The sequence below is a fragment of the Lontra canadensis genome, unplaced genomic scaffold (genome assembly GCF_010015895.1).
Source record: "Lontra canadensis isolate GAN:19392208 unplaced genomic scaffold, GSC_riverotter_1.0 scaffold7, whole genome shotgun sequence".
Classification (NCBI taxonomy): Eukaryota; Metazoa; Chordata; class Mammalia; order Carnivora; family Mustelidae; genus Lontra; species Lontra canadensis.
In genome coordinates, this window is record NW_022631001.1 from 32,713,247 (window position 1) to 32,734,814 (window position 21,568).

The window sequence follows — 21,568 nt, forward strand, 5'->3', positions numbered from 1 at the left end:
TAATGCTGCTCTGGGCATTCATGTACAAGTTTGTGCATGGAATTCTATTTTCATTTCTCTTGGATGTATACTTAGCCTGGAATTGCTGGTTCACATGGCAACTCTGTATTTAACATTTTGAGGAACTTCCAAACTGCTTTTTCACAGTCTCTCTAGTGACATGTGAGGGTTCCAGTGCTCCACAATGCAGCTAACAATTATTATCTTTTTGCTTGTAGCCATCCTAGCAGGTGTGAAATGGTATCTGTCTCATTGTGCTTTTGATTTGCATTTTCCTGTATCCGAAAGATGTTGAGCATCTTTTCCTGTGCTTATTAACCATATGCGGGTCTTTGGGGGAACTGTCTACTGAGATCCTTTGCCCGGTTTTCAAATTTGGTTCTTTTAATTGTTGAGTTGTAAAAATACTTTATTATATTCTGGATACAAGTCCCTTATCAGATACATGATTTACATATATTTTCTCCCATTTTGTGGGTTTTCTTTTCACTTTCTTGATGGTACCATTTGCAGTACAAAGGTTTTTAATTTTGATGCCGTACTTTGCAAATGTGTTTTTAGTGGTTGGAAAGGGAAAGGCAAAAGGGAGGCTAAGGCAGAATGTACATTAGTTTTTCAAGAAGTTGTTTAATACATTGTCTTGATTTCTGGTATTAAGAGTAACTTTGGGGATGCCTGGGTGGCTCAGTTGGTTGAGCAGCTGCCTTCGGTTCAGGTCATGATCCCAGCGTCCTGGGATAGAGTCCACATCGGGCTCCTTGCTCAGCGGGGAGCCTGCTTCTCCCTCTGCCTCTGCCTGCCACTCTGTCTGCCTGTGCTCACTCTCTCTGACAAATAAATAAATAAATAAATAGATAGATAGATAGTAACTTTGCATTAATTTAAAATTAAAAGACATTTTTACAGAAGTTTCAGTGTTTCTCTGGCTGAATTCCCCGGATCCCTGAGTATCTCTGGAAATCTTTTCAGGGATCCACAACAATCCCTTCCCTTTGAAGAGAGTACATTAACAAATTTGAATATCACCATGGGCAGAGAGGAAACCTTAAGAGGATTTAAAGAAGGTTTGCCTTTTTTTTTTTTTTTTAAGATTTTATTTATATTTGAGAGAGAGAGCACACAGGGAGGAGGAGGAGAAGAAGCAGGCTCCCTCCTGAGCAGGAAGCCTGATGCAGGACTCAATCCCAGGACCATGGGATCATGACCTGAGCCGAAAGCAGACGCTTAACAGATTGAGCCACCAGACACCCAAACATTTGCTTTTTCTTAGGAAAAAAAATCACTCAGTCCATATTATTGAGAGATTTTTTTAAAAAAATTTTATCTATTTATTTGACAGAGATCACAGGTAGGCAGAGAGGCAGAGAGAGAGGGGAGCAGGCTCACCGCTGAGCAGAGAGCCTGATGTGGGGCTCGATCCCAGGACCCTAGGATCACGACCTGAGCCAAAGGCAGAGGCTTAACCCACTGAGCCACCCAGACACCCCTATAGAGAGATGTTAAAGGGAAATGAGACCAATGGCAAGTAAACTGAGAGCTGTTAGAATATTCAAAGTGAGTATGAGATGGGGGAAGGATACAGATGAAAAGACATTGAAGAGGTATCAGCACAGGACTTGGTTAGTCACGAGGTGTAAAGAAGAACCTATCAATCTGGGTTGTGTGAATCATAAAATGGGGGAGAGGAGGTTAGAAAGGGAAAATAACATTGTCAGTTTGGAATCTATAGTCTCTGGGTCTCTCTCCCCACTTGAACTCTAACCATCTGTATGTTTGCTGTAAGGATTTTCAAAATTTTTACCCAAAATTTATGATCCAAATTGAAAGCCCACTATAATGAATCTACTTGTGATGCATTTTTCTGTGAAAGAAAAAAATTTTAAGTGAGTCTGTTGAGAAAACACAGGACACACAAGTCATATTTCTGTAAGTCATGTCTTGTGCTTACATTGTGTAGTATGCGTTATTGCCATCGTGTTCCCTCCATTATTACACTGTTCTCTAAGAAAATGGAAAAGAAAACCATAGATTAGAAGGAAAAATTATATTTTCCTACTATAATGTGTATTTCTTTTATATCTTTAAGATACTTGATTTTTAGATTATAGTATGTTTTTATTGTAGAAGGAAAACAGAATTCCTGTCTGATTCTGTACTGTATCATTATGTATTACAAATCATCATATACCCACTACTGAGTTCACTGAATGTTAAATAATTAGATAACTGGTGTTTGAAGTGCTTCATATTAGGTAGATGTTCTTGGTGGATTATAACACAGGTGCTTAAGAGCCTTTGTATGATATTTGGGGAAATTGGCTGGTTTTTTTTTTTTTAATTTTTAAAAGATTTTATTTATTTCTCAGAGAATGCACAAGACAGGGGAGACGGGCCTAGGGAGAGGGAGAAGCAGACTCCCTGATGAGCAGGGACCCTGGGATCATGACCTGAGCCGAAGGCAGATGCTTAACAACTGAGCCACCCAAGCGCACATTGGCTAGAATTTTTAGATGGGCTGGGAAAACATTATTTTTCCCATTTAAAGCAAGTGGAATATAGATGCATTACCTAAGAGTTTACTGTTCCACATGTTTAATGGGCAAATTAGATTCCAGTAAGAGGGATGCCTACAATAAGTTTAGAGCTTTGGAACATTTAAATAAAGTCTTGCTCTTGAATGTGACTGTACATTGGATTCACTTTTCTAAAAATAGACTTATTCCCCATATTCTGTCTGCACAAATCTGACATAATTTTATGGAATGAAGCCCAGGCATCGGTATATATTTAAAAAGCTCCAGGTGTGTTTGTGTGTGTGTGTGTGTGTGTGTGTGTGTGTAAAAATACATAAAGAAATTACCACCCACCTGGTCTTTTATGTGATTGAGAAGCAGTGAAGTAGAGAGATGCAGTACATAGCTATAATTTTTGGTCTGACCCAGAGGAGATCTGGAGTGGGAGAAAAGATTAGCTAATGATCATCAGGTAGATAATACAGTAAATGCCCACATTATGCTATAAGTGGAGTGCAAATATTCAGCTATGTAAAATGCAACCCATTCTTTCAGGTTTGGTTAGAGGACCCAGTTGAGGCTGTGCAGATAGCCAGTAGGGAGCGCCAAAGCCCAATTTAAATCCACTTCTGTCTTGCCTGTGGTTTGGTGCCACCTAGGGGCGGTTTCTGCTCAAGCCTGAATATCAATGGAGCAGGTTTTCTGTTTGGAATTGCCTGCCATTTCCCTTCCTGGCCTTGCCCCTACCACGTCTGTCCCACAGACATTTACCAAGATAAGAACATTAACCTACCCGGCTTTGGGAACATAGACTGGGCAGAGGAAGGAAGCAGTTTCCAATTACTTTATGCTCAAACTTATGTTACAGATTACATTGAGATTTTACTGTTTGTGGGTGGTTCTACTGTGTTTAGAACCATGCAAGAAAATGTGATTACCCAAGGAATGGTACAAATGAGAATGAAATAAGACGTGTGCGTGTATACACACATGCATGTGCACATTTTAGAAATTATATGGGTATGTCCTTTTAGATTTCTAAGTGTCTAGACCATGTCTAGCAGACTTTTTAGGCAATCATTTTTTATTGTCCTTATAAAACCCTTAAGGAAAGATGTATTTGTTTTAAAAATAACTGCATTTATTATTTTTTAGTATAGTATTAATATCTAGCTTGTCTAGTTGTAGTTAACAATCAATGAGTTTTATCAAAGCTTAGCATTAAACTTGGCAACATCTCCGTCCTTTTTTCATCCCTTGAAATTAAGGGAAAAATGGTATTCAGGCATGAGATAAGACTCAGAATTCAGACTACCTTTTGAGCCAAGACAAAAACCATAGTTAAGGGAGTCTTTTCTTATGTTTTGTCTTATGGCGGTATAGAAAGAGATCTGAGAACTATCTATTTTTGCTATTAGTTGCCTCCCCAACCCCCGTGGGAGAGATGGAATGATTATGCCTTCATATGCAAAGTTGATTTTTTGTGTGTATGTTCTTTACTTAGGTGAAAAGCCATATGTTTGTACAGTCCCTGGGTGTGACAAAAGGTTTACAGAATATTCCAGTTTATACAAACATCATGTTGTTCACACTCATTCCAAACCATACAACTGTAACCACTGTGGGAAGACCTACAAGCAGATCTCCACGCTGGCCATGCACAAACGGACAGCGCACAATGACACTGAGCCTATCGAGGAGGAGCAGGAAGCCTTCTTTGAGCCTCCCCCAGGTGAGTGTACTTTCCGGTAAAGCTCTATGTTGGGGAATTAACAGCTATCATAATTTGTGATTCATAGCATTTTCTCAGATCACAGAGTTTTATTCAAATAATCACACAGACATAGAATTTACAACTGTAGTAAGTACTGTCAAGGAAATGGACTTGGTGCTCTGGGATATCTCAGGGAAGTTAGCCTAGTCTGGGAGGTGTTTTTGCTTTTGATTTGTTTTTGTTTTTGTTTTTGTTTTAAAGATTTTATTTATTTATTTGACAGACAGAGATCACAAGTAGGCAGAGAGGCAGGCAGAGAGAGAGGAGGAAGCAGGCTCCTTGCTGAGCAGGGAGCCTGACGCAGGGCTCGATCCCAGGACCCTGGGATCACGACCTGAGCAGAAGGCAGAGGCTTTAACCCACTGAGCCACCCAGGCGCCCCTGTTTTGTTTTGTTTTGTTCCCTGTTTGGTTCCCCTCTTGTTAAACAGAAGGATCACAATAGAGTGGGTTTAGGACACACAGCTTAGCTCAAATGGCAGTTTTTCTTTTGTCAGACCTGGTTCCACTTGCATATATTAGGGAGGGTTTAGCTCTTGACTGTGGCTTCTGTTCAGCAAGGAAAGCTTTAAGTGTCACTAAAGAAGTCCTGGAACCTGCCAGCCTGCAGATTAAGCTTATTTCAAGTGACAGTGGCCTGAGTGGTAGGAGCGGAGGGGTCTGCCACGCCGGGAAGCAGAGGAAGGACCCACTGCCTCCCCGATGTCTAGAGCAGTCTCGCCTTGCTTCGAGCTGAGTTTGAGTGACTTCTTTTGCTGCTTAGTAAGTGACCGCTAGGTATAATAGATTGTGAAGGCAAAGAGTTGCAGTCAATCACTTGCACAGGCCATGTGAGCTTCCTGGTTTTGTAAAGTTCATTACAGGTTAGCTAGGCACACTTCTTAAATAGGTTAAAGTGACAGCTACTAGGAGAGATGGGAGAGGGTGGATGGAGGTAAATTTGGTGGAGAGGCAGGGATTTGGCAAGAAGGGGAAATAACGAGCAAAGTCAAGAGGACATTCCAATAGAGGGGAGGGCACATACAGAAAGCCCTCAGGATGAAGGGAGCAAAATAAATTGGAGAGACTAAAAGAAGTCTGGCCAGGGGTGCCTGGTGGCTCAGTCAGTTGGGCAGCTGCCTTCAGCTCGGGTCATGATCCCAGGGTCCTGGGATTGAGCCCCGTATCTGGTTTCCTGCTCGGCGGGGAGTGTTTCTCCCTCTCCCTCTGCCTACTGTTCTGCCTGCCTGTGCTGTCTATCTCTCTATCAAATAAATAAATACAATCTTTAAAAAAAAAAAAAAAAAGAAGAAGTTGTCTGGCCAGTGGGGCGCTTCTGCCCTAGAAAGGAAGGGAGGAGCAGCTAGGCTATTTGGGTGCCCTAACGATGTTGGTCTTAAGCATTAGAGCGGTGTAGCATTGCCAAATAACTCTTCGTTGATTCATGTGCTATTCAGTACTGTTGTAGGAGACAGAAGCATTCATTTCGATAAGAATAAACTCTTGGGAAAAAACGTTAGAGGATTACATTCTGTAATTTCATAGATGAGGAAGTAGAGTAAGTAAAGGTTTTCTTAAAAAACAAAACCAAACCTAGGTTGTCCTGCTGGTCACCGCATACCTCCTAAACAAGATAGATTTGAAAATGAAAAGAAATCATATTTTCCCGTTCTTAGAGTGAAGCGTTGAAAAACTTTTAGGTGAAAAAAGTTGGTTGGAGAATGAGGGGAAGAGCACGTCATTTGCTCCCTGCTGCAGTGGTTCCCTGTAGTTCTAGTTTGTCTTTTCAGACGTTTGTCATGTGTCGAAGTAACAGCTCCTTCAGTCCTGGGTGCTGTGTTTTTGGCAAAGCGCTGTGAGTGCACACGGTCCAGTAGCCCCCCAACTGCTGGGTCCTTGCAGTTAGAAAGCAGGCTTTGTTTGTTTGTTTAAACAGGCTTTAATGATGACAAGCTCAGGTTTTAAAAAAAAAATTTTTTTTTTTTTTTTAATTTATTTGTCAGAGAGACAGAGCACAAGTAAGGGGAATGGGCAGAGGGAGAGGGACAAGCAGGCCTCCCACTGGGCAAGGAGCCGGATGCGGGGCTTGATCCCAGGACCCAGAGATCATGACCTGAGCCAAAGGCAGACGCTCAACCCAATGAGCCAGCCAGGTGCCCTGAAAATTCTTTTTTTAAGCTTCTTCAGTCTCTTCCTTCGAAGTTGATCTTGCAGATGGTCTGAATTTCTTGTATTCTGGAAATAGTCCGTGAAATACTGGCGCACATTTTGTTAAAAAAATAATCAACGAAGATTGTTTTTCCAAGAATACCGATGGGTTTGCATTCCTTTCCTCTCATATGATTCTTGAGGTTTTGTAGCCCATTCAGATAATAATATCTGAATGGCTGTGACACAGAACAGACAGGCGTGAAGTAACGACTGCCGTGGAGATTACACGCCCAGGATCAGAGCCATATGCGTGCAAGCGTCAGCCACTACCGTGGAGAAGTACTCTTAAATTAGCATAAGTCCTTCTTTGAAGGGAAAAGAATATCCCATATTTGCCCTTTTTCTGGCTTCGTGGGAGGTAGAAAGCCATAGAAGAGAAGGATCAGCAGGCTTCCTGGTTGCCAAGTATAGCAGTAATGGACTGTTGAAATTGCTGTTTACTCGCTGGTTCTTTATGAAATAAAGAAGTGGATGGGGGTTCCTGTTCTGTCCCTCATTTAATGATTAACCTTACCCCAGATAATATGTCATTACCTTGTCTTTACACAATGTGGTCATTGTGTACTGATGACTTGCCATCAGTCACTTGTGTTAAAGAGTGAGTAATTTAGTATTATAGAAGTTTCTGTTGACACCACATTCTGGTTTTGTGGTTAATGTTTATGAAGATTGTCTTATCATTTTTAACAGCTTCTTAAGTGACTGCAAGAACTTCATGCATACTTGCCCTGTTGGAAGGGTTGTTTCCCAGGCAGTCTTCCTGTCCTGTACCCCCCATGCCCTGGCACACATGCATGGTATCACAGAATGACTCCAAGTAAGAATAAAAGGGGTCTCCCAAAATTAGGACTTTTTTTTTTTTTTTAAGACTATTTATTTGAGAGAGGGAGAAAGAGAGATCCTGAGCAGGGGGTGGAACAAAGGGAGAGGGAGGAGCAGGCACCCCGCTGAGCAGGGAGCCTGATGTGGGGCTCCATCCCAGGACTGATCAAGACTTCAGTGGAAGTCTGACGCTTACCCAACTGAGCCACCCAGATGCCCTCGAAATTAGAACATTTAAATTTGATTTGGAAAGGTTTGGTTTGGTCTGCTTTGATTCTGTTTGGCTCTACAAAAGTGGAGGTGGAAGAATTGGAAAGAGGTGCTGGAAGCCATTTTTATGATTTGGAATATAACACATATACACTTTAATCTATACAAGTATTTCTGTCGTGTTTAAAATATTGTCTTTTTTTTTTTTAAAGATTTTATTTATTTATTTGACAGAGAGAGAGATCACAAGCAGGCAGAGGCAGGCAGAGGGAGAGGGAGAAGCAGGCTCCCCGCTGAGCAGAGAGCCCAACGCGGGGCTCAATCCCAGGACCCCGAGATCATGGCCCGAGCCTAAGGCAGACGCTCAACCACTGAGCCATCCAGGCGCCCCAAATATTGTCTGTTTTTGAAATGCTAATCAGAACTACACTGCAACATCACCTCACACCTGTCAGAATGACTAAAATCACACAGGTGTTGGTGAGAAAAGAACCCTTATACACTGCTGGTGGGAATGCAAACTGGTGCAGACACTGTGGAAAACAGTATGGAGGTTCGTCAAAAAAGTTAAAAATAGAATTAACTCTATGATTCATTAATCGAATTACTGGGTATTTACCTGAAGAATACAAAAACACAAGGTGCACCCAGGCGGCTCTGTTGGTTGGGTATCTGACTTTTGGTTTCAGCTCAGGTCATGATCTCAGGCTTGTGAGACTGAGCTCTGAGTCGGGCTCCAGCTCAGTGTGGAGTCTGCTTGAGATTCTTACCCTCTCTCTCCCTCTGCCCCCTCCCACTCGTGCTCTTATTCACCCTGTGTTTATAGCAGCATTATTTACAATAGCCAAGGTATGGAAGCAGCCCAAGTGTCCGTCAGTTGATGAATGGATAAAGATGTATACACACACACACATACACACACGACGGAATGTTATTCAGCTATAAAAGGGAATGAAATCCTGCCATTTGCAACGACATGGATGGAGGCGAAGAGTATTATGCTAAGTGGAGTAAGTCAGAAAAAGAGAAATACCATGTGATTTCACTCATGTGGAATTTAAGAAACAAAACAAATGAGCAAGGGGAAAAAAAGGAGAGACAAAACAAGAAATAGATTCTTAACTATGCCAAGCAAACTGATGGTTACCAGATGGAAGGTAGGCAGGGAGGGGGTGGGTGAAATAGGGGACGGGGGTTAAGGAGTATTGTGATGAGCACCAGGTGATGTATGAAAGTGAAGAATCACTGTATTGTACGTCTGAAGCCAGTATTGCACTGTGTGTTAATGAACAGGAATTAAAACAAAAATTTAGGAAAAGATAAATAAGAAATATTCAAAGTGATTTAAAAAAGAAAATATATCCTCTGTTTTCTAAACAGCTTTGTTGGTTGGTCAAACAAATGATTCATTTGTTTTAAATAGGTCAAAGTGAAGATGTTCTTAAAGGGTCCCAGATCACGTATGTTACAGGCGTGGAAGGGGATGATGTTGTATCTACACAAGTAGCCACGGTGACGCAGTCCGGGTTGAGTCAACAAGTTACACTTATATCCCAGGATGGGACTCAGCATGTGAGTATCCACCAAAAGCCAAACAAGTTAAATAATATTTCTTTGAACATGGACATGGAAGGCAGGTTCAGCCCCAACTGAGGAAAGCCTTGAATATCAGCTCCTAGGCGGTGTGAGACCTAAAGGTGTTCTAGTAGGCCTCTGAGAGAGGCTTCGTACAGGGGCATTAGGAGAGGAAGGATGCCTGTGACTCCAGCATTGGTACTGTTGGAGTGATATTGGTATAGTTACTGGTATAGTTCAAAGGTAACGTGATAAAGGTCAGAACCACAGTGAAATTGAGGGCTTGAAAAGTAAAGGGCTCATGAGAAATATAAATCAGAGAAGGGCTAGGATTATTTAGTAGCTGATTAAATCCAGGAGGTAAGATTGAGAAACCAGCAGAGCCTTGACTGAGGAGATGAGGATAGGGAAGCAGCATTAAAAGATCCTGGGAGGGGGTGCCTGACTGGCTCAGTCAGTGGGGCATGTGACTCTTAATGTTGGGGTTGTGAGTTCAAGCCCCACATTCAGTGTAGGAATGACTTAAAAATAAAATCTTAAAAAAAAAAAAAATCATGGGAAGTTAGCAATGGGCAAAACTGTAAAATTTCCAGCATGTGATTTTCTCCCTACCTGGAGTTAATGGGATTTCCCTTAACTTACCTCCCAGAATTAATGGACCAAGTATCTTGATTTCCCGGGGTAAAGCAATGTAATTGTTACTCTCCAAACAACTGGTTTCTAGATGCCACTAACCTAAAATAATCCAGACTTGATTTCATTTTTTTTTAAGATTTTATTTATTTATTTCACAGAGCGATCACAAGTAAGCAGAGAGGCAGGCAGAGAAAGAGGGAGAAGCAGGCTCACTGCTGGGCGGAGAGCTTGAAGCGGGGCTCGATCCCAGAACCCTGAGATCATGACCTGAGCTGAAGGCAGAGGCTTAACCCACTGAGCCAGCCAGCACCCCACTGATTTCATTTTTAAGCTCCAGTTAAGGTTGTCTTAGTACCTGATATAAATAGGCATATGGGGCTCTTTATCCACCTGTAACTGTCTCCATGGAGAACTCTCTCTTTCCCTGTCTTTCTCAGAGCTTACCTCCCTACCCCATGATGAATCTGCCCTCGTGTTGGTAACTGTTACTATGCTGATGTTAATTAGGAGACAGAACATGTTCAGGATTGGCAAGTTCAAGGTGTTTTTACCATCCCATTCATTCCTTCCCCCCTCACAGCACTACTTCCTCACCATATTCTTTGTCCGCTCGTTGCCATGAAAGATTAAATATATATACTAATGCAGTTTTAATTTAGCATCAAACCCAAGACTTTCTTGAATTAGATCAGACAGACAGAGACCCTCTTGAAGTCGTGCTAGGTAACCTCCCTCCCTCCTGATACAGGAGAATTTCCCGCTACAGCAGCCCCCAAACAGATAAGGCAGTTTCTTTCGTAAGAGGCACCCTGTTCCATTGTTGGATAATTCTGTTGTTTATCAGACTGGAACCTACTGTTGTCAATCAATCTTGGCTCCTCTCTGACCAGATAAAATGAGTCTCATCCCCCTTCATGTGTTCCGGAACAGCTATTTTCCTTATTGTGAGGTATTTTCTCCAGATGTAGCCTTCCCATTTCCTTCAGGGATTAGATTTTTCTTCCATTCCTTTAGTCAATTAAATAGTAAACAGTTACTGAATTCTACCCAGTGCCAGATATTTTGATAGACTTAATGTGGGGAGTACAGAAAGTAGGGGTGGGTATCATAGTCTAGTAGGAGAGAACTATTCCTAAATGACCAATAACTTCTTATAATGATGGTCATATGATTGAGGGATGTGTAAAGCGCAGCATCATCCTGGAGGAAGAAGTAAATAATTCTTTTTTTTTTTTTTTTTTAAGATTTTATTTATTTATTTGACACAGAGAGACACAGCGAGAGAGGGAACACAAGCAGGGTGAGTGGGAGAGGGAAAAGTAGGCTTCCTGCTGAGCAGGGAGCCTGATGCGGGGCTTGATCCCAGGACCCCGGAATCATGACCCGAGCCAAAGGCAGACACTTAATGACTGAGCCACCCAGGCACCCCAGGAGTAAATAATTCTTCCTGAAGGAATGTTGGAAGCCCTTACGGAGAATGGGCATTTGTTTTGTTTTGTTTTTTTAAGGTTGATTTATTTATTAGAAAGCGAGCAAGCATGAGTGTGGGGGGAGGGGTAGAGGAAAAGGGAGAAGCAGACTCCCTGACGAACAGGGAGCCCAGAGTGGGGCTCATCCCAGAATTCTGAAATCACAACTTGAACTGAAGTCAGACACTTAACCAACGGAGCCACCCAGGTACCCCGAGAGTGGCCATGTATTAGTAGGATCTTGAAGAATTTCCATAGTTTGGCAAGCAGAATGAAGGGATGGGAAAAGTCACGACGATAAAACAGAATATGACACTCAGGAACTGCAGACGGTTAGTTGTGGCTGGGAATGCCAGATGCTGGTTTCGAAGTAGTAGAAGATGAGTCTGGAGAAGCTGTTAAAGGCCAGATTGCGAAAGGTCACAAATGCCATGTAAGAAGTCTGAATTCTGGGGCACCTGGGTGGCTCAGTGGGTTAAAGCCTCTGCCTTTGGCTCAGGTCATGATCCCAGGGTCCTGGGATCCAGCCCGGAATCAGGCTCTCTGCTCAGCGGGGAGCCTGCTTCCCTTCCTCTTCTCTGCCTGCCTCTCTGCCTACTTGTGATTTCTGTCAAATAAATAAATAAAATCTTAAAAAAAAAAAAAAGAAGTCTGAACTCTAGTGATGGGGGGGTCACTAGGGATGTAAGGAGGGAGCAAAATGAAATTTGTTTTTTTTTTTTTTTAAGATTTTATTTATTTCTTTGACAGAGAAAGAGGGTGAGAAAGGAAACACAAGGAGGGGGAGTGGGAGAGAGAAGCAGGCTTTCCACTTAGCAGGGAGCCAGATGCTGGGCTCCATCCCAGGATCCTGGGATCACAACCTGAGCCAAGAGCAAACACTTAACTACTGAGACACCCAGGTGCCCTGAAATTTGTTTTCTTAAAAAGGTGTCAGGGTAAAGGATGGTTTAGGTAAGGTTAGATTGGATCCCTAGAAAGAAGTTATATTATTGCAGGAGGTCAGACGAGAGGAAAATAAAGGTCTAAATGGGCAGTAGAGATGGAAAGGAGGAAATGTACTTCAGAAATAGTCAGTTTTGGGGCACCTGGCTGGCTCAGTCGGTAGAACATGTGACTCTTGATCTCAGGGTTGTGAGTTCAAGCCCCACATTGAGTGTAGAGATTACACTCAATTAAAACCTTTAAAAAAGAAAAGAAATAGTTTTTCTGATTATCTCTTTCTAAAAGAGTTTATTATTATTATTTGCTCCCTCAGAGTAGATTTATACAAGGATCGGGCCTAGTCCTCAATAAGTATTGCCAAATATTTGGAGCACCTGGCTGGCTTAGTCAGTACAACGTGCAACTCTTGATCTCAGGGTCATGAGTCCAAGCCCTACATTGGGTGTAGAGCTTATTTTAAAAACTGGTAAAAAAAAAAAAAAAAGAGAGAGAGAGACTGATTTGTAAAATGCATTGTATTGCAGGTCAACATATCTCAAGCTGACATGCAAGCCATTGGCAATACCATCACAATGGTAACGCAGGATGGCACGCCCATTACAGTCCCAGCTCACGACGCAGTCATCTCCTCAGCAGGAACACACTCTGTTGCTATGGTTACAGCCGAGGGCACAGAAGGACAGCAGGTAATGCTATTTTCTTTGGATGTGAGTCAGTACACGTGTCAATATTATAACCGTTATGTAGATATGCAGTGTGATATGGTGTTGTGAAGCACACAGACTTGGATTGAATCCCAGCTTTACAGCTCATTAGCCACACAGCTCTGAGTCTCGGTTTTTCTTCCTCTGTAAAAGAGGAGTGATTGTTGCATCCACACCAGAAGGCTGAGATAAGGACTGAATGAGAAAGTGCGTATAAAGTAGTTAATACAAAGCCCGGGTGTATATTAAGGTGTTCGTTAATCTTAACCCCTCCAGTGATCATCATCAGATAGTTAGGAAAAGTTGATTTGCAAAATTTAGTTTATTTAATATTTTGAATATGTAATATAGTCACATAGTTCAGAAATCAAAAAGTATACACAAGTATGCAGTGGAAAGTCTTCCTCCTAGCCCTGCCTCCATCAACCTAGTTCTTGCCGCCGCAGAGATAATCCACTTTTACTAGCTTCTTGTGTAGCCTTCCAGCAATTCATGAAGTGTATACGAACAAATAACGGTTATCTTCTCCCCTTCCTTTCTTTCTTATGGTAGTTAACTATACTGTTCTTCACCTTGTTTGTTTTTCTGTTTAACTTAATTCTACATCTAGGTAATATTTCTATTTCATTATACAGACCACTTCCTCATTTTTAAAAACTGTACCATGTTTCATTATATGAACACAATGGTTAAAGACTTCTGCTGTTTCAAACAACATATCACCTCGTGCTTGTGTGATTTGGCACGTGTGTAAGTCTGCTAGGCAAATCCTGGAGTGCATTTATAATTGTGATAAGTAGTGCCAAGCTTCCCTTCCACATGACAGTGCCCAGCCACATGACCACCAGCAGCATTTGAGACTGCCTCTTTCCCTTCTGTAGAGTCAACACAGTGGTATCAAATTTTTGCATTTTTGCCAATCCGATGTATCTCTTTGTAGTTTTAATTTTTCATTTCCCTCAAAATACAGGCTATTAATACATTTTACAGTTGTTCTTACGCTATGCTGAAAGCAGTGTTGAGATTTGCTGCAGCTGCCTTACCGTGTTCAGTGAAAGAGTCGGTCAAAATTAGTAGCTCTCATTCTTCATAAATTCATTTATAAATTCCATAGCCTCACAATCAAAATTCCAGCATGCTCTTTTGAAGATATTAAATAATCTCATTTTAAAGTTTACATGAAAATGAAAGGACCTTTGATAAATAAAACAACCTAGAAAAAAGAACAAAGTTGAAGGTCTTTACATCTTGAAATACAAAACTCAGAATCATAAAGCTTCTGGAAGAAAAGTGAATATTTTTGTAACCCTAGGATAAAGATTTCTTAGGATAAAAAATGCACTACCAATTTAAAAAAAAGATAAATTGGACTTCATCAGAATTAATTCTGTTCATCAAAAGACCTCATTAAGAATGAGATTGAGAAAAATTTCAGATTGGGAAAAATATATTCACACTATATATCTGACACTGGATTTATATTGAGAATATATAACAAACTTCTACATATCAACAATAAAAAGATGAATAGCCCAATAAAAGTGAGCAAAATAAATACAATATTTTATTTTATTTTATTTTATTTTATTTAAAGATTTTATTTATTTATCTGACAGAGAGAGAATACCAGCAGGGGGAACAGCAGGCAGAGGGAAAGGGAAGGCAGATTCCCCGCAGAGCAGAGAGCCTGCCTCAGTGCTTGACCCCAGAACCCTGGGATCATGACCTGAGCCCAAGGCAGACGCTTAACCATCTGAGCCACCCAGGCACCCTTATAATTTTTTTTTAAATGAGCAAATCATTTGACTATTCATTTGAACAGACCTCTCATAAAAGAACACATAAGAATGGCCAGTAACAAGGGCACCTCGGTGGCTCAGTGGGTTAAAGCCTCTGCCTTCAGCTCAGGTCGTGATCCCAGGGTCCTGGGACCGAGCCCTGCATCGGGCTCTCTGCTCAGCGGGGAGCCTGCCTCTCTGCCTCCTTTTGATCTCTGTCTGTCAAATAAATAAATAAAAATCTTAAAAAAAAAAAAAAAGAATGGCCAGTAACAAAAAAGTGTTCAAATCTGTAGTTATCAAAGAAATGCAAATTAAAATCACAATGAGATACCACCATTTCAGACACAGGAAGATTACTAAAACTGTGAAAAGACTAAGAAAATGGTAAAGATGCGAAGCAACTAGAACATTCATACATGCTAGTGGGAGTGTAAAATGATATAACCGCTTTGAAGAACTGTTTGGTGGTTTCTTACACCCCACCACCCAGCAGTTCCACTAGAATACGTATTGTATGATTTCATTTACATGGAATCCAAGAACAGACAAAACAAATCCATGGTGATGGAAATCAGAAAATGCTGCTTGCCCTGGGGGAAGGAAACGATGGGATGGAATATGAAGGAACTGTCATCTCTTTTGTTTTAGGTGGTGGTTCTACAGATGTATCTAACAGCCAGAACTCAACAGAACACCTAAAGATTTGTGCATTTTTATTGTTTGTCAATTATAGTCTCTGCAAACACAGAAACAAAAGCAAAACCCAGCCACTAGCTTTCAGGCTGTCTTACGGAGTGGTCCCGGTCATTTCCATGAGTGTAGGATCCCTGGATGGCTGCACGGTACAGCGTAGGTACATACACCTTATGCCAGTTAGAGTTGCAGGTCTGGAAGGGTAGTGACCCTAAAGCAAAGAGTCTTTTGTAGTTTATCTGTAGCCTGGGGAGTAGGAAAATTTTCAGGAAAGGCAGCTTTGAGGGCTGGAATGAAGCCAGGCAGCTTCCAGCAACCAGGAATGTTACAACAGGAGTGGGGGTTTCATTGGAGGACCAGATGCCCCCACTGCTTCTGCTGCTGCAACTGTAGGCCATTGGGCAAACGTCGGCTATCTACTTGGGGTGTCCAGACACTACCTGTGAATTATCTATAACGCTTAAATTGCCTGGTTCTTCACATGCACAAGAAGAAAGCAAATGGTCCTTCACTGGCTTTTCTTTTCTTTTTTTTTTTTTTTTATTGTGTGTGTGTATAGAGTTAGGATTATAATTTTGTGCTTGTCATCCATTCTTCAACTCAGTTTTGTAGATGCCTCTGGAAGCCTAGTTAGCAGGTAGAGAGAGAAGAGTCCATGCTCTCAATCTGTTTTAGTTTGAGATTACGAAAGTAATAAATATTCCCAGTGTAATAGAATAGAAAGTCAGGAAACTCTCACATACAGTCAGTTAAATTTCAACAATTAAAATTTGACCATTCATTGGGAAAGGATGGTCATTTAAACAAATGGTGCTGGGAAAATTATATCCACATAAGAAGGAGTGAAGTTCAACTCTTACCTTATAGCATATATGAAAAATAACTCAAAATATTTTAAAGACCTAAATTTAAGAGCTAAAACTACATAATGCTTAGAAGAAAATATAGATGAGACTCTTCATGACCTGGATTAGAGAATTATTTCTTATGCATGATACCAAAAGCAGAGGCAATGAAAGAAATAGATAATCAAACTTGCTCAAAATGAAAAACTTCACTCACTAATTAGAATTTAAAGAAAAATTTGAAAAAGAAAAAAATATATATATATAATAAAATAAAAAATTAAAGAGTTTGTGCATCAGAGGCCAGGACCAGGAGAGTGAAAAGACAATCTACATAATGAGAGGAAGGTATTTGCAAATTACATATGTGATAAGGGATGAATATTTAGAATAAAGACTTTTTATAACTCAACAACAAAAAACTCAAAAAACTAAGCCACCCAATTTTAAGCCAGAACAAATGACTTGAACAGACATTTCTCCATTAAGATTTAGAGATGGGTTGGGGCGCCTGGGTGGCTCAGTGGGTTAAAGCCTCTGCGTTCGGCTCGGGTCGTGATCCCAGGGTCCTGGGATCGAGCCCCGCATTGGGCTCTCTGCTCGGCGGGGAGCCTGCTTTCCTTTCTCTCTCTGCCTGCCTCTGCCTGCTTGTGATCTCTGTCTGTCAAATAGATAAATAAAATCTTAAAAAAAAAAAAAAAGTTTTAGAGATGGCCAATTAACTCATGAAAAGATGTTCCACATCATTAGTCATCAGGGAAATGCAAATCAAAACCACACTGACATACCACTTTTCTCCCATTAGGTTGGGCTATTATTCAAAAGTCAGTAACAAGTGTTGCTGAGGATCCAACTCAAAAATTGGAACGCTGGTACATTGCTCATGGGAATGTAAAATGGTGCAATACTATGGAAAACAGTTTAGCAGTTCCGGGTTCCTGAATGGCTCAGTCGGTTAAGTGTCTGACTCTTGGTTTCAGCTCAGGTTGTGATCTCAGGGTTGTGAGATCGAGCCCCGCGTCAGGCTCTGTGCTGAGCATGGAGTCTGCTTGGAATTCTCTCTCTCCCTCTACCCTGTTCACACTTTCTCTCTCTCTTAATCTAAAATAAATAAATAGGGGCATCTGGGTGGCTCAGTGGGTTGGGGCCTCTGCCTTCGGCTTGGGTCATGGTCCTGGAGTCCGGGAATCGAGCCCCGCATCGGGCTCTCTGCTCAGCGGGGAGCTTGCTTCCCCCCCACCTGCCTCTCTGCCTACTTATGATATCTGTCTGTCAAATAAATAAAATCTAAAAAATAAATAAAATCTTTAAAAAAAAAAGTTGAACATAATGGGGTGCCTGGCTGGCTCAGTTGGTAGTGTGTGACTCTTGATCTTGGGTCATGAGTTCAAGCTCTCTATTGGGCATAGAGCCTACTTAATGGACATAGAATTACATGTGATCCTATAATTCCACTTGTAGCAATATATCCAAAGTAATTAAAAATAGAGACTCAAACTAAAAATCTGCTGTAATCGGGGTGCCTGGCAGGTTCAGTCAGTGGATCATATGACTCTTGATCTCAAGGTTATGAGTTCAAGCCCCACAGTGGGTTTAGAGATTACTTAAAAATAACATATTTTTTAAAAATCTACTATATTCTTTTGATGTTAAAATAACTAGTCTCAACATTTAGAACTACTTAACTACTTACTTTGTGTGTGTGTGTGTGTGTGTGTGTACAGAGTTAGGATTATAATTTTGTGCTTGTCGTCCATCTAACACTGTATTCTGAGCACTTTCTCATACCAATTAAATGGTCTTTTAAAAGGATTTTTATCATTTGTAAAGTAATCCATCAAATGGACCTAATTAACTCATGCTATATACATAAATTGTTGTATAAGACTTTGGTTATATTCATAGGAATAAATTCTAGACATGGAATTATTGAATTAATGGTATAAAGTATTTTAAGCTGTTTGCTACATACTGCCAAATTGTTTTCCAAAAAGTTTTAACAATTATGTTATGGGTCTAAAAGCTTCCTGGTTCTTCTGTACTCTTCTTGCTAGTATTGAGGATTTTTTTTTAATTTGCATAATTCACAAGCGAAAGTTGAATTCTGTTTCTATTGTCATTTGTCTGACCACTAACGAGGTTTTTCATATCAGCCTACAATCTGTTTTTTCTTAACTGAGGTAAAATTTACACACAATGAAACATACAGATCTTTTTTTTTTTTAAAGATTTTATTTATTTACTTGACAGAGATCACAAGTAGGCAGAGAGGTGGGGAGGGGGGGTGGGGAAGCAGGCTCCCCGCTGAGTAGAGAGAGCCCTATGCGGGCGGGGCTCGATCCCCGGATTGAGCCCTGTGTGGGGCTGCTTGCTCAGCAGGGAGGGAGTCTACTGGGGATTCTCTCTTTCCCTCTACCCCTGCTCTGCTATCTCTATATAAAATAAACAAATCTTTAAAAAAAAAAAAAAAAGATTAGAATAGACAATTTGTAAGTTCCTTTCCAGCTTTAGGCTTCTACAAGTCTGTGATCAGAAGGGAGTTTTTCCTTTCAGATCCAAAGACAGTCCCTTGCATTAAGCGGAGTTTAATGTACTTAATCATAGCTTTCCTTCTGTGTCCTTTTTGATAAAGGTTGCAATTGTGGCTCAGGACTTGGCAGCGTTCCATACTGCCTCATCAGAAATGGGGCACCAACAGCACAGCCATCACTTAGTCACCACAGAAACCAGGCCTCTGACCTTAGTGGCCACATCCAACGGCACCCAGATTGCAGTTCAGGTGAGTATGGTGACAGCCGGACTCCTTCATAGCTCTTGGCCTCATACACTGCCCTTTATTCATAACCTTCACAGGAGGTAGGACACAGAATAATGTATGGCACTTAGCTCCTTGAAGAGAACTGCTGTTTGCGGTGCACTCGAAGAGACCGGCACTTTGTTCTCTAGTATCTCTGCGTGTTTTAGGGGGTTTATAACAAGAAAAAAGAAAAGCTTCTGGTAAATATCCCAGCATGCCCCCACCCAGCCATCTTTACTTTCCAAATAAATCTCATTAGGCGGATTCTATAAAGCACTTAACAGCTCCTCCTTGCAAATGAACCTCGTGTAAACAGAGACCCTAGGTTAATCCCCTGAGAGTCCCTGCATAGCTGTATTTTACATTGGGGGAAAATCAGAAGACAGAAAAAAACTCTTCTTGGGGAAGTCACTGGATTGAAGCCGAGAGTCTAGAATGCTAGGCGCAGATTACCTTTCCTGGGGAAGAGTTGTTTCTCATGTATTTACTTGGAAAAGAGAACACATTCAGGAAAATGCTGACCATTGGTTTTAATTTAATTTATGGGAACGGAAGCCAAAGGCACAGGGTGTTCTCAGTGACCCATTGGAAAAGGTGAGCATCTTTTTTCTGTTGTACGAGTGAAGGTTTATCAAAATCCTACAGAAAGAAGCTACATCATTCTCCTGCAAGGATTTTTTTTTTAAAGCTCTTAATGATTGGCTCAGCAGTAGTGTCTTAAGTCCAGCTGTCAGAATTACAGAAAGAAACTTTACTTCTGGGGGCACCTGGGTGTCTCAGTCGATTAAGCGTCTGCCTTCAGCCCAGGTCATGATCCCAGGGTCCGTGATCCCTCTGCTCAGCGGGATCCTGCTTCTCCCTCTCCCTCTGCCTGCAGCTCCCCCTTCTTGTACTGTCTCTTTCTCTCTCTGTGAAATAAATAAAAGTCTTGATTTTTTTTTTTTTTAAACTTCTGGCATATACTATTTCTTTGGTATTATCTTAACTATGCCCATGGGTTTGTTCCTGTTCCAGCTTGGAGAACAGCCATCTCTGGAAGAAGCCATCAGAATAGCATCTAGGATCCAACAAGGAGAAACGCCAGGGTTGGATGATTAGTCCTCGAAACAGTGGAGCACTACATCTGGAGGAGCCTTTCATCTTCAGGCAGCAGACATCTGAGAGCCCGGGCCCAGGAAAATTAGAGTTTTTCCATTCCTAACATACTGTACACATTTTTATGCAAGAGTGGAGAACATTTTATTCTTGATGCTTTTGTGTATATAACTCTTGGAATAGATTCCCAAACTGATTCATTGTGTACAAGGATGTATGAAATTAGGGCAATACGGTAAATTTTCACGTTACTCTTTTATCACTTTGCAAACTCCTAGAGTCTACGTGCAAGATCAGTGGAGTCTTTGGAGTCTTATGATGGATTTTTAACTTACTGTGAAAAAATAAAATAAAGGCTGTATCTAAAACATCAAAGGGTCTATACTTCAAACAATCAATTCCAAAAGCCATCATGGATAATAAAGGATGTAAAGCCTTCGGATATTTCCCCAAGTTAATAGAGTGTCTGCAGTTTTTGTTCTACTGTATACTTGTATGTTTTTATTTGTACCTCACCGTTTGAAGACTATTCATTACAGTTTTCCATCCCTGTTAAAATACCACCTCTTCAAGCTGAAATGCTAATTATATTGAATTGGATCCATTACATTGGATTATGTATGAAATGACAAAGTTTGGTTATTTAAAATTAAAAAGTTAAATCCAGTGCTTTGGTTTTGTTAAAGATTTTACTTAGCGTTCAATTTTTTGTTACTGTTTTTTAAAAATAATGAACTATCAAAGTTTGACCACAGGCTGGAGCCCGGGATAACAGTGCTGTAATTGAAAATGGCTTTACTCTGAAAATTAGGTTAGTGGGTCGGTGTAAATTATTTATTTTTGCTTATGTACTTTTGTTTTAAAGCTTATTTACCCTAAAGTTTATTATTAATTTTGAATACAGCGATTTTTAAATTGTTACCTTTACCTTTGTTTTATTAAACTGGTATGGGGGTGGGGGAAAGTGTTGCAGAAAACATCACCAATGGCATCGATTATAACCCAACACACGTATATCGGGAGTATATTGTTGATCAAGCACAGAATAAGTATTTTTTCATACATTTTAATGTACTTAAAGCAATTTTGTGAGATACAAAGGATTTATTATCCCCCCTTTGTACAAAGGGAAACAGTTTCCAAAGAAGCTAAATGTCTTCTGGGGCCTCTGGCTGTGCAGAAGGAGGGCAAAGACAGGGCAAAACCCAGACTTTGTGACCCCTCATCCCACGAGCCTTCACCACACCGAAACTGTGCCTTCTCAGATTAGAATTTGTGGCAGAGATGATCAAGATGAGCTCTGGTGTTTTCTGATTGCCTAATGACCTGAGCACTTGAAAAACCAGGTCTGATGTCAGAGATTCAGCTTAGGGGCCACCAAGGTCCAAAAAAAGGCGGGGTGAGGGAGGGAAGGTTTGTCTTGCAATAACCACTCCTTCACTGTGCTTTGTTTGCCAGAAAGCTGAAATGGGGTTCTCGTGTTTCATTCCAAGCTTTACAGTAAAAAAAAGGAAAACTGT

The 21,568-nt window shown here is 40.9% G+C and overlaps 1 protein-coding gene across 6 annotated transcripts in view; it reads left to right on the plus strand.

The window, feature by feature from the left end:
• Positions 1–20,501, plus strand: part of ZNF143 (zinc finger protein 143) — a 56,806-nt gene extending 36,305 nt beyond the window's left edge. For all 6 annotated transcript variants that reach the window (XM_032853446.1, XM_032853443.1, XM_032853445.1 and 3 more), the window contains 5 exons: positions 4,018–4,245; positions 8,932–9,080; positions 12,658–12,819; positions 18,789–18,935; positions 19,968–20,501. In XM_032853446.1, coding sequence (XP_032709337.1) covers positions 4,018–4,245; positions 8,932–9,080; positions 12,658–12,819; positions 18,789–18,935; positions 19,968–20,051 — 770 coding nt within the window. In that variant the 3' untranslated portion in view covers positions 20,052–20,501. The remainder of the gene's footprint in view (positions 1–4,017; positions 4,246–8,931; positions 9,081–12,657; positions 12,820–18,788; positions 18,936–19,967) is intronic.
• Positions 20,502–21,568: the final 1,067 nt, after the last annotated feature.